A 14,351-nucleotide genomic window follows, 5' to 3' on the forward strand; every position below is an offset into this window, starting at 1 on the left:
CGCACAAATAATTACATGATTAAGTTTCTATAACATTTTATTTTTTATATAATTATTATGACCCTTGGCAGTGACTAAGGCACTGTAAAGTTTAAAGAGAACACAAGGAAGCCATTTTTTTTCATTATTCCTTCAAACAAATATTTCCAAGAATCTGCTATTTGAAAAGCATTAAATAAACACACGGCTTAGACAGGGGTCAGGATCTATAGCCTACAAGCTAAATCAGGCCCACTGCCTGTTTTTGTATGGAATCTGGGAAATTGACTCTCAGTGTGTTCCTAGTCAATAGTTAACTGAAAAGAAGGGTGGTTCGCTGTGCCTGGACTGTGCACAACGCAGCTTATGATAAACTTCTGCAGCCTGAAATTCTGGTACGTGTTAGGCAGAGGGTACCCTACATTGCCAGTAAAAACACTGATCTTAGACTCTCAAACAAGCTTCCCTAGATGGAAACACTGCATGTGTGTTGCTGTGGGAAGAGTGCACTCTGTGTGATCCCTCACGTAAGGGAGAGAGAATAAGGAAGCCTGCACCCAGACTCTGCCTGTGTTATTTCCCCTTATGATCTGTTTATGCTTCCTATGTTGCTGTGATATATGTCAGCCGTGAGTACAACTATATGCTGAGTTCTATCAGTCCTTCTAGAGAATCTCCAAACCTGGGGATGGTCTTGGGGATTCCTATCATACCTGCAAGTGAAGAATGATTTTTTTTATTTTTACATGGTTAAAGAGAAAATCAATAGAAGAATAAATATATCATGACATATCAAAAATTAACTGAAATTCAAATTTTGGTGTCTATAAATAAAAGTTTTATTGGAATAAGCCATGATCATTTGTTTATATATTATGAATGGCTGTATCTGCATTAAAATGGCAAAGCTGACTAGTTGTAACTTAGACCTTATAGCCCAAAATGCCAAAAATATTTACTATCTGGTCCTTTTTAGAAAAGTTTGCCAACCCCTACTTTAGAGGATATAAGAAGATGAGTAGTATTTTAACAGGTTATAAAGAACCAGCCTTCAAACACTTAACTAAATTTTATGCACCAGCCACCGTCCAAGTGCTAAGGACACGGGCTTCCCTGGTGGCCCAGTGGTTAAGCATCTGCCTGCCAATGCAGGAGACATGGGTTTGAGCCCTGGTCCGGGAAGATCCCACATGTCGCGGAGCAACTAAGCCCGTGCGTCACAACTACTGAGCCTGCGCTCTACAGCCTGTGAGCCACAACTTCTGAGCCCGTGTACCACGACTACTGAAGCCCATGCACCTATATAGCCCATGCTCCGCAACAAGAGAAGCCACAGCAATAAGCCCACACACCACAACAAAGTGTAGCCCCTGCTCGCTGCAACTAGAGAAAAGCCCACATGCAGCAACAAAGACCCAGTGCAGCCAAAAATAAATAAAATAAAATAAACAAATAAATAAATTTATTTTTTAAAAAAATGCTAAAGACACAATGATGAACAAGAAAAAGTCCCTGTCTTTATGGAGTTTATATTCCAGTTAAGAGTGGCAGGAGATGGAAGACAAAATAAACAAACAGTAAGATATCAAATGTTGAAAACTGCTATACACAGAGGGAGGAACACTCCCGAGCTCATTCTATGAGGCCACCATCACCCTGATACCAAAACCAGACAAGGATGTCACAAAGAAAGAAAACTACAGGCCAATATCTCTGATGAACATAGATGCAAGAATCCTCAACAAAATACTGGCAAACAGAATCCAACAGCACATTAGAAGGATCATACACCATGATTAGGTGGGGTTTATCCCAGGAATGCAAGGATTCTTCAATATACACAAATCAATCAACGTGATACACCATATTAACAAATTGAAGGAGAAAAACCACATGATCATCTCAATAGATGCAGAGAAAGCTTTCAACAAAATTCAACACCCATTTATGATAAAAACCCTCCAGAAAGTAGGCATAGAGGGAACTTATCTCAACATAATAAAGGCCATGTGTGACAAACCCACAGCCAACAACGTCCTCAATGGTGAAAAACTGAAACCACTTCCACTAAGATCAGGAACAAGACAAGGTTGCTCACTCTTACCACTATTATTCAACATAGTTTTGGAGGTTTTAGCCACAGCAATCAGAGAAGAAAAAGAAGTAAAAGGAATCCAAATTGGAAAAGAAGAAGTGAAGCTGTCACTGTTTACAGATGACATGATACTATACATAGAGAATCCTGGAGATGCTACCAGAAGACTACTGGAGCTGATTGGTGAATTTGGTAAAGTAGCAGGATGCAGAATTGATGCACAAAAGTCTCTTGCATTCCTATACACTAATAATGGGGAATCTGAAGGTGATATTGAGAAAACACTCCCATTTACTATTGCAACAAAAAGAATGAAATATCTGGGAGTAAGCCTACCTTGGGAGACGAAGGACCTGTATGCAGAAAATTATGGAACACTGATGAGAGAAACTGGAGATGATGCAGGTAGATGGAGAGGTATGCCATGTTCTTGGATTGGAAGAATCAACATTGTGAGGGTGAATACACTGCCCAGGGCAATCTATAGATTCGGTGCAGTCCCTATCAAACTACCACTGGCACTTTTCACAGATCTCATGGTTTGTATGGAGGCACGGGAGACCCCAAATAGCCAAAGCAATCTTGAGAAAGAAAGGCAGAGCTGGGGGAGTTGGGTTCCCTGACTTCAGACTGTGCTGCAGAGCTACGGTGGTCAAGGCAGTGTGGTGGTGGCACAAAAACAGAGGTGTAGATCGGTGGAGCAGGATGGAGGGCCCAGAGGTAAAGCCACGCACATATGGCCACCTTATCTTTGATAAAGGAGGTGGGAGTGTACAGTGGAGAAAAGACAGCCTCTTCAGTGAGTGGTGCTGGGAAAACTGGACAGCTTCACATGGAGGAATGAAATTGGAACACTCCCTAACACCATACACAGAAATAAACTCAGAATGGATTGAAGACCCAAATGTAAGGCCAGACACTGTTAAACACTTAAAGGAAGGCATAGGCGGAACACTCCGTGACATGGATCACAGCAGGATCCTTTTTGACCCACCTCCTAGAGAGACGGAAATAAAAACAAAAATAAACAAATGGGACCTAATGAAGCTTAGAAGCTTTTGCACAGCAAAGGAAACCATAGACAGGACAAAAAGACAACCCTCAGAACGGGAGAAAATATTTGCAAATGAAGCAACTGACAAAGGATTAATCTCTGAAATTTAAAAGCAGCTCATGCAGCTCAATATCAAAAAGGCAAACAACCCAATCCAAAAATGGGCAGAAGACCTGGGTAGACATTTCTCCAAAGAAGATACGCAGATTGCCAACAAACACATGAAAGAATGCTCAACATCATTAATCATTAGAGAAATGCAAACCAAAACTACAATGAGATACCATCTCACACCTGTCAGAGTGGCTATCATCAAAAATTCTACAAACAATGAATGCTAGAGAGGGTGTGGAGAAAAGGGAACCCTCTTGCACTGTTGGTGGGAATGTAAACTGATGCAGCCACTATGCAGAACAGTATGGCGGTTCCTTAAAAAACTAAAAATAAAGCTACCATACGACCCAGCGGTCCCACTACTGGGCATATACCCTGAGAAAACCACGGTTTGAAGGGAGTCGTGTACCACAGTGTTCACTGCAGCTCTATTTACGGTAGCCAGGACATGGAGGCAACCTAGGTGTCCATCGATAGATGAATGGATGGAGGGGATGTAGCACATATATACAGTAGAGTACTGCTCGGCCATAAAAAGAAACAAAATTGAGTTGTTTGTGGTGAGATGGATGGGCCTGGAGTCTGTCATACAGAGTGAAGTAAGTCAGAGAGAGAAAAACAAATGGTGTGTGCTAACACATATGTATGAAATCTAAGAAAGGGAAAAACGGTGGTCATGAAGAGCCTGGGGGACGGGAATGGAGATGCAGATGTACTAGAGAGTGGACTTGGGGATATGGGGAGGGGGAGGGGTCAGCTTGGACGAGGTGGGAGAGTGGCGTGGACATATATACACTACCAAATGTAAAACAGATAGCTGGTGGGGGGCGGCCACATGGCACAGGAAGATCAGCTCGGTGCTTTGTGACCGCCTAGAATGGTGGGATGGGGAGGGTGGGAGAGGCAAGAGGGAAGAGATATGGGGATGTGTGTGTATGTATAGCTGATTCACTTTGTCACAAGGCAGAAGCTAACACACCACTGTAAAGCAATTATACTCCAATAATGATGTTAAAAAAAGAAAACTGCTATACAGAGACTAAAAACAAAATAATACATTTTAGAGAGGAATTGGGTGGGTGGATCCTTCAGAGCAAATATAGACGAAAATCCTCTCTGAGAAGGTGACATTTAAGCTGCAACCTGAGAGAAGGATAAAGCAATCATTCCACAGAGAGGAAGAAGCCAAATCAAAGAACCTCAGGCACGGATGTACCCCATGACTTCACAAAACTGTGAGCATGAATAGAAGCTGAGAAAAATGAGCGGGACACAAGAGCAGAGTGCAATGATACAAAGCACTAGCACCACAGATAGACAGTCCTGGATCTGAATCTGTGCTCTCTCACTTAACAGCTGTACACTTAGGAACGTTACTGAACCCCTCCAGTCTCTATTTCCTAATCAATGAATCGGGGCTAACATGGTTTTATGGAGAAACGCAAACATATGTAGCATGACACCTGACAGGTACTCACGTTAACATAAAGATGGACCCTGTTCCTTGATTTGTAAATTAGAGACAAACATCCGCTAAAAGCAGACGTGAGGTTAAGTTACAGCACTACCAACATTGAGTCATCCAACTCTGCAGAGGGACTATTTTTTTCTTAGGAAGTGACTAACAAAGAATTCTGGGTAAGGCCGTCAAAAATGAACTTTTTGTCCTTTGGGTCTTAGTAAACCAAAGGATAATCAACTTCTCACTAAATGGGGGTAGTACAATATAATGATTGCACTCTCTCTGGTCAACTTATACTATTTCATTTTAGTTTAACAGATTTTCATCCCTGAAGGAGTTTGGTACCCAATGGAAATAGACTTCTGATAATACAAAAGTAGGAGGAGCACCCTTCACTCTGACTCCTAGATGGTAATACTCAATAAATGTTCTCTTCCTCCTTCTAGATGTGGGCAAATACACTCTCACCTCAGCCCCTGAATCTTGACCTTCCAGCGATTTCACAAAAGAAAGAAATGACTGGGTATACTTGGCTCAGTGGCATATAAGGCAAAATATAGATCAGTTAAAAAACAAACAACTCTGAAAAATAATTCTCAGTTGACGGATCAGGTCACCCTTGGCATGGTTCAGGTTATAGCCAATGCAGAAAGTCAGATGCTTAAATGATACATGGGAAGCCTGTTGGTCCCTGGATGAAAGGCCAGGACAAAGAGCCAAACTCTCCAGCTATGGTCAGCAGCATCCACAGCCACAGCACTCCTGATTGAGACCTCAACTTGTTCACAAATACAATGGGAAGATCTCCTATACCCAGCACTAAAACTTTTAATCCAGTTGGAACCCCATCCTTTTCCTATAATTGGCTTCAATTTGACTCCTCTGATAAAATCTATGACAAAAATATTCTAATAGTCACATCACTTTTAAAAAGACAATTGTCCACTCCCTTAAAACTACAGAATTATTCTTTTTCGGGATATAACTTTAAAAATATAAACTATCATTCTATTTAACAAATTGTCCCAGTGAAGAGTATTCAAGTCTTAACAATATTTTACCCTTTCACATTATTAAGAATATAAAACAAAAGACTGTTTATAGTTAGTTTTTGCTTTCTTGGCCTTTGATTCAGTGGATAAGTGATGGCTGTAGAATAGGTGACATAAACTTATGGAAAATGAAAATTACTACTAGTTACTAAAGATCCATATTCTATTAATAATGTTAAAAACAATTACGATAGAAGGATTTTGACAGTATCTCATTTTTTTGTTTATTTTGTTGACCTAACACCACCTTTATATAAACTGTCATCAAGACAATTTTCTGCTTTACTTTTAACTTAACCAAAAATAGAATCATCCACTGATGTACAATGACAGGCTTTATGCCAGAAAAAGCAAGATGTATTTAGTGAAATGAAGTAGAAAAACTCTCCCAAACACCCACTCATGTCTGCCATCAAGAATCACAGCAGTTTATTTGAAATACAGAATTCACTTGACTAGGACACAGTGAAATACAAGTCTCATTTTCCACATAAGGAGATCTTGAAAATCCCTATTAGGTCTAAAATCCCATCAATTCATAAATTTAATATATACTGAAAACACGAGGATCCCCTTTGATTTTTACAAATGAAGAAAGTAAATGAGATCATTATATATATAACTTTCAGGAACAAAGATGTTTAAAACTATCCTTACTTTTAAAAACTGGAACAAGTGACTACCCTCAAAGCACATCCAAGAATTAGACCTTACTTGTGAAAGTGTACTCCATAACTGGAAAATACAGTAAAAGGATGATGTGACTCTCATTTTATCCTGTTAAGGAAATTTTCTCTTTTTTAAAATATTTACTTATTTGGCTGCACCGGGTCTTAGTTGCAGCATGCGGGCTCTTAGCTGCAGCATGCGAACTCTTAGCTGTGGCATGCATGTGGGAACTAGTTCCCTGACCAGGAATCAAACCCAGGCCTCCTGCATTGGGAGCACAGAGGAGTCTTAACCACTGGACCATCAGGGAAGTCCCAAGGAAAGTTTCTGTTGGCTTACAAAGTATTAACAGTCAACAGATTCTTGTTCTGAAGACACAAAATCAATTTGCACATGTTGTGAAACAAATACTTCAGGCAGATTATTAAAAGTGCTCTAATTATAACTGTTTCTTTAAAACTCAGATATTCTGATTTAGATATAATATTACCACCTTTGCCAGTTTGCAGGAAAACTACGCTCTGAGAGAGGCAGATCAGTAAGAATGGAGAGAGTGGATCATAAGAAATTAAATTTCCTGGGCTTCCCTGGGGGCACAGTGGTTGAGAATCTGCCTGCCAATGCAGGGGACATGGGTTCGAGCTCTGGTCTGGGAAGATCCCACATGCCGCGGAGCAACTGGGCCCGTGAGCCACAACTACTGAGCCTGCGCGTCTGGAGCCTGTGCTCCGCAACAAGAGAGGCCGCGACAGTGAGAGGCCCGCGCACCGCGATGAAGAGTGGCCCCCACCTTCCACAACTAGAGAAAGCCCTCGCACAGAAACGAAGACCCAACACAGCCAAAAATAAATAAATTTATTAAAAAAAAAAAAGAAATTAAATTTCCTAATATGGTAGCAAACTAAATAACAATGGTACTAACATAGCCATAGATAATATCTGTGCTAGAAAGCATAGCAACTGAAATCTCTCAGTAACGAAAGGATTATCAAGGGAGCTGACATATTCAAGAGACAAAACTGTATAGATTTTCTGATTTTTACCTAGATCTGCTACAGTTCCTCCTTTAACAGGTGTATTTTCACTATCTTTCTTTGGGTTTACTAGAAAGAAAAAAAAAAGAATTATGTTTTAGGGGGAAAGTTCAACTTGTTTTTAAGAAAACAGAATAGAAGATTAAAAAATACACGACTCTCACTGCATCTCCACCATCATTCAGTACTTACCCTTGTGTAAAACCTACTCACCTTCATGTAAAAACCGCAAGCCCAGCTGAGAAACATTAACACTTAATGTAACAGACAATATTCTGTAATTAATTAAACAAGCAGCCATCTTGTTCATCATAAAAGCAAACAATACAGAAATAACAATACAGAGAGAAAACTCTGAAAAGAACCTTTCAACCACTTTACCAAAAGTATTTTTTGTGTTTTTTTGTGCACTTGTGGATTCCCATTTCTGTGCCATTCATTAAGACAGACAAATTGAGGGAGAACCAATACCTTTTATACATATATGTAGAATTCAAAACTGTGCTTATTTCCTTAGTACTCTACTTTTGTACTTAGGTTTCTACTTTTGTAACAGTGCGCCTGTGTGATCTTTCCATGTATTTTTAGTTACGTCTCTTTCGTTTTTAATAGACACTCTGTGTCCATGAGTGGATCATGAGGTAACTAGCCCTATATCAATGGAAACTTTATTTTCAATTTTTCATTACTGTGTAATCAACATTCTTTTATATTTATGCATGCATGTAATTACTTAATATGGATTATGAAATTAAAACTGTTATTGTACAGTTTTTTAAATTTAATAGATATAGCCAAATTGTGTTAAGTGCCTTCATCAATTTATACTTCCATCAATAGCATCTGAGAGTACTCACTTCCTCAGAACAGTTGTACTTTGGGGATCATCTACTTTCTAAGTTTTGGAAATCACACGGATGAAAAGTTACTTTAATGATTTACATATCCTTGGTTATATGAGATTAAGCATCTTTTCATACATTTATTGATCCCAGGTTTTTTAATAAAATTACTAGTACATAATACTTTGTCCTTTATTCCATAAAGTTTAAGAATCTTTATACATATTTAGGGTTTTAATTCTTTGTTTTTTAAATGGGTAATGAATATTTTCTCTAAGACTAACACTTGTTTAAAGTACATTAGTATTTGGAAATTTACTTTTATAGTTTTGTTTTTATTTTATTTTTTTAAACTAATTATTTATTTTTTGGCTGTGTCGGGGGCCACACTGGGTCTTCGTTGCTGCGTGTGGGCTTTCTCTAGTTGCAGTGAGTGGGGGCTACTCTTCGTTGCAGTGTGCAGGTTTCTCATTGCGGTGGCTTCTCTTGTTGCGGAGCACAGCCTCTAGGCACGCAGGCTTCAGCCATTGTGGCATGCAGGCTCAGTAGTTGTGGCTCGCAGGCTCTAGAGTGCAGGCTCAGTAGTTGTGGCACGTGGGCTTAGCTGCTCCACGGCATGTGGGATCTTCCTGGACCAGGGCTTGAACCCGTGTCGCCTGCATTGGCAGGCGGATTCTTAACCACTGCATAACCAGGGAAGTCCCTACAGTTTTGTTCTTAAATTGAGCACTTTAATCCACCTGAAGTTTAAATTCTTATATACGATACAAAGAAAAATACTAAAATTTACAGGACTTGTGGAACAGTCTGATCTTTTCCCATTTATTTGTGTTGCTAAATTCATAATAATTTAAATTTATTCACAAATATAGATCTACATTTGAATTTCCCATTCTATTTTTTCTTTTTTTGGCTGCGTTGGGTCTTTGTTGCAGCATGCAGGATCTTTCATTGAGGGTGCAAAGGCTCTTCGTTGCAGCACGAGGGCTTCTCTCTTAGTTGTGGCGTGCCGGCTCCAGGGTGCGTGGGCTCTGTAGTTGTGCTTGAGCTCCAGGACGCATGGGCTCTGTAGTTTGCAGCACTGGGGCTCTCTAGTTGAGGTGCACGGGCTCAGTTGCCCCACAGCACGTGGGACCTTAGTTCCCCAACCAGGGATAGAACCCGTGTCCCCGCATTGGAAGGCGGATTCTTTACCACTGGACGACCAGAGAAGTCCCTGAACTGGCCATTCTATTCCACTGATGAATGCAGCCATTCTTGCGTCTAAACCATACTACATTAATTATTATAGCTTCCCAGTTTTAGATGGTTATCTCTTAGGACTATCACCACCTTCATAGTTTTTATTTAAAATTATTCTTTTGATTGCCTTTGTGAATGTTCTCTTCTATATGACCTTTAAAATATATTTGTGTGGTTTTTACTGCCCAATTTTGTATAACACAGTGATTTTTAGAAACTCATATAACATTATAGATGACTATATTTTTCATTTCTTAAAAATACAAATGACTACTTAAAAAAGAACAAAAAAGAAAAATGTAGGGATTACAACACACATCAAAGTAAAATACATGAAAACATTACAAGACAGGAGAGGGCATAGGTTAGATTATATTATGGTAAATTTCATACATTTTTATCTCAACTAGACAACAGTGATTCTAAATCGATTTGATAAATTAAGGATATATTATATACTGTAATCCCTAGAGCAACCACTAAGAAAAATATAGCTAAAAAGCAAATAGAGAACAAGAAAATCCATAGACAGGAAGTAGTATAGTGGTTGCCAACACATGGGGAAAGGGAATAATTTGGACTAACTCCTAATAAGTACAGGGTTTCTTTTCATAGGGATGAAAACATCTGGAATTAAGACAGTGGTGATGACTGCACAACATAGTGAGTTTACTAAAAACCACTGGAGTGATTAAAATACACTTTAAAACGGTGACTTTTATGCTCTGTGAAGTTTAAAACTATGCTATATATAGGGATTTCCCTGGCGGTCCAGTGGTTAAGACTGCTCTTCCAATGCAGGGGGCATGGGTTCGATCCCTGGTTGGGAAACTGGGATCCCACATGCCGCGCTGCATGGCCAAAAAAACCACAACAAAACAAAACCAGGCTATATATAAAAGAAACCATGTAAGTTCGAAAAGAAAAGAAAATAGCGAGGGGCTAGAATAGAACACTAAAAGCTAAAGAGGAAATGAGAGGGACAAATGGGAAAAAAACAGCATGATTGTAGACTTAAACCCAACCATATAGATAATTATGTTACATTTAAGTAGACTACATACTCCAATTAAAAACAGAAAATGTGTATATTGGGGGAAAGAACTAAGTCTCCACAAATTGATGTTTAAAAGCAATGCTTTACATAATTAGAGTGAAAGTAAAAGAATGCCAGAGAGGTACAAATTGAAAACATAAAATGTAAGAAAAAATTTATAGGACTGCTGAAGTCTTAAGTTCAGTGGGGACTAATAAAACATAGAAATTTAATGAAAAGGATGTGGTGAGATGAGGTTTTATTATTATCAGAGAACTTAGATTTCAAGACAAGCACTAACATGGCACCTAGAGACATGATACAAGCCTCAATTCATCAGAAGAACAACGATGATCTAGATGTATATGCCCTTAAACAGCAGAGCTTCAAAGTACAAGAAAATACAGGAAGAAAAAAATTTAACAGGAATAAAGGGACAGACAAATCCACAATCACAGTTAAAAAGGTCTAACATCTGCCTCCCAATAACTGATTTAAATAGGTTGAATTGTGCATAGATACATACTCCATTTTTCCATACGTATATTGATTCTGTTGGGATTTTAAAACCATTAACTTTAAAGCATTACTAAATTTTGAGAACTTTTTGATCACAGTGTGTTTTCCCGATAAATAGCAAAAGTATACCAAAAGACAGGAAAAGAGGGAATTTCACATACGTTAACCTTCAAGGGGTAATCTATTAATATTTGAAAGTTAAGAACTGGAGACACAGAGCAAGAAGTGAATCATCCCATGGCACCGCTGAGAATAATTAAATCACGTCTAACACTCTCACAGTCTAGGCAAAAGGACACAAACCATTTTTTGGAAGAACCACCTCCTCTATGTTGGGTACAGGTGTTGGGTCTTCCATGTCCTTGGTAAGATCTTCTTGCTCATCTTCCTCTTTCTGACTTCTCCGCTTCCCATAAAGACTAGCTTGGCTACAACATAAAAGATACAAAATCACAAACAAGACTGACGATAGCTAGTTACAGCAAACAATTTCAGAGGCTTTAACTACACTGTTAGAGAATCTATGTTCAGAATCACTTTAAAAGACAAACAGAAATCAAAAAAGTTAGATACATTCCCTAAATTACATCTAACCAGTCAAAAGGAAAAGAAAACTTTTAGGGCACAAGAAATGACCACAGAAATTCTGCAATACAAATTTACAGACAGTACCCTAAAAGGTGCTTAGTGTAATAAAAAAACATCTGCTACAGAAATACAGCACATGTTTTATCTCAGATCATAAAGAATCACTTACATAAGAAATTTTCTCAAAGATATATACAAATAACTGCTTTTTGGATTTCTTTGGTTTTCTGTATTTTCCTGGCTCTTTGTAACATCCAAACATCAGGAACTGCAAAGTAAAATCACTTAGGACAGTACTAACTTTTGTATTTTGTAAAAATTGTCATTGTTCTTTAACCACCTGAATTCAATCAAATCAACATTTATTTTTAAAACTAACATATGCCAGGGCTTCCCTGGTGGCGCAGTGGTTGAGAGTCCGCCTGCCAATGCAGGGGACACAGGTTTGTGCCCCGGTCCGGGAAGATCCCACATGCCGCAGAGCGGCTAGGCCCATGAGCCATGGCCACTGAGCCTGCGCATCCGGAGCCTGTGCTCCACAACGGGAGAGGCCACAACGGTGAGAGGCCCGCGTACCGCAAAAAACAAAAACAAAAACAAAAAAAAAACTAACACATGCCAGAAAGCATATTAAAGTTCAAACAAGAATGGAATGATTCCTTACCTTGAGGAATTACAGGGAATTCAGGACAGAAATCATTAACTACCTCATATAATGTGATGTGTACCAATACAAAGAAATGAATACAAGGACCACAAAAATACAACTCAGACAAAGAGAACTGTAACAATTTACTAAAAGGTTGGCAATGTTTCAGGATGATAAGTAAAAGCATAAAAGCTTAAGAAAAAAATTCCCCGTTTTGGGGTAGTAATCTAGAATACACCGACAAGGGAGGCAGAATGGAGAAAGAGCTTGCTGAGTCCTCACACTGCTGAGAGAACGCTCCAAGTTCTCTTTTTAGAGGGATAACATGTTGGCATAGGTTAGAATAAGGTATACAGAGTAAAAAAATTTGTTTAATAAAAATTACATGACAATTTTTTTTTAAGCCTATGAAACTAAAGGTGGCAAGGAGGTAAAATACTTCAAAATGAAGAAAAGATGCAGGGAAGATGAATAAAACAAATGTTAGGAAAACAGGTTTCAAGATGTTTTATTCAAGATGTTTTAGTTAAATAGACTATTCTAAGGGGAGACTTAAATGAGCAAAGTCCTGCTCATTAGAAGGCAGATGCATTCAATTAAAGGACGCGCATACATTTATTTTGGGAAACTAAATTTGGTGGGTATTATACTCAGAGTAGAGGCTAAATGCCACCACTGTGAGCATCCCAGACAACACATTTTGATTCTGTGACCACTCATGTCCTGGCAGCCCATCTTAGCCCATAAAGGGGAGAGTAGCACATCGATTTCAGGCCGGGAAACATTTGGAAAAGTTGTTATGATATTCTTTACAAGGATCTCAGGTAGCTCTGAAATCTCTGAACATCAACAATAAGTTTCAGAATGCAAGTTTAAGAGATAAGGTTACCCTCAATAATCCCCAAGAAAAACCTATTTTGTTCTTTTAATTTTTATGTCACAGTACATGTGACTCGATAAAATAACAAAAATCTTTTTATAACTGTAACTGACTCATTAATATTATTTATAAAACTAAATAAGAGTTTCTTAACTTCCCTAAAAGCTTCTACGCATGGTTAAGAACGCTTAAGTAACCTTACCCTTCAAGAAATAATGTGATTCAAGGCATGTTCTGGGCAACAAAAGGCAAATTTGGCTAGAGAAGAATGTCACAAAAGGAAGCTGATGGAGAGAAGATGACTGCACTGTAAAGATCTACTTGACAACAGCCAGAAAGTCGACAAATTTACTACCACATGAAAAGAATAAATTTTGCAAACTGTCATTTTCTAAAACTAAACTATAATCTCTGAAAAAATGCTCAAAATATATTTTGAGGGACTTCCCTGGTGGCCCAGTGGTTAAGATTTCGCCTTCCAATGCAGGGGGTGTGGGGTCGATCCTTAGTAGGGGAGCTAGGATCCCACGTGCCTCCCCACCAAAAAAAACAAAGACAAAACAGAAGCAATATTGTAACAAATCCAATGAAGACTTTAAAAATGGTCCACATCAAAAAAAAAGTCTAAAATATGTTTTGAGCTAGACAACCCTGAAATTATTAACTATCTACTTAGTACATAATCATAAAATTATTATTTACTGTCTACCATTTATAGGCATCTACTTCAGGCCAGGCACTGTGCAAGGTCTTTAAAGTCTCACTTAATCCTCACAACAACCTATTCAATAGAAACCAAAATCTCTACTCAAGCAAGATTCACTAAGTACAAACGTGACTTACTGAATAAGGCACTACACTGCTGCAATTTGCAGAATATGGAGCAGACAGAGGTTCAACTCCTCTATAAGTCATTTGGATCATGTAGGGGACAGGTGGTAAAACTGGAGAAAGACAGTAACTCGTGAATATAATTTCTTAAATTCCTTACCAACCACACTTCTCAATACAAACATTGATACAGAAAAAACGTTCTATTCAGAGATAGAAATGTATGAAATTGACATAAGATGCCCATAAGATAACATCCCATAACAAGATGAGCTATCAAAGCAAAGACTTCCAACCAAGTCAAA

At 38.6% G+C, this 14,351-nt stretch overlaps 1 protein-coding gene across 3 annotated transcripts in view; it reads right to left on the bottom strand.

Annotated features, from left to right (window-relative positions):
* Positions 1–14,351, bottom strand: part of SMARCC1 (SWI/SNF related BAF chromatin remodeling complex subunit C1) — a gene marked incomplete at its 5' end in the record, with an annotated part of 203,228 nt that overhangs the window by 96,068 nt on the left and 92,809 nt on the right. For all 3 annotated transcript variants that reach the window (XM_079933951.1, XM_079933950.1, XM_079933949.1), the window contains 2 exons: positions 7,469–7,528; positions 11,402–11,526. In XM_079933951.1, the coding sequence (XP_079790077.1) occupies positions 7,469–7,528; positions 11,402–11,526 (185 nt within the window). The remainder of the gene's footprint in view (positions 1–7,468; positions 7,529–11,401; positions 11,527–14,351) is intronic.

This window comes from Stenella coeruleoalba (assembly GCF_951394435.1).
Source record: "Stenella coeruleoalba genome assembly, chromosome: 10".
In the NCBI taxonomy this organism is placed as follows: domain Eukaryota; kingdom Metazoa; phylum Chordata; class Mammalia; order Artiodactyla; family Delphinidae; genus Stenella; species Stenella coeruleoalba.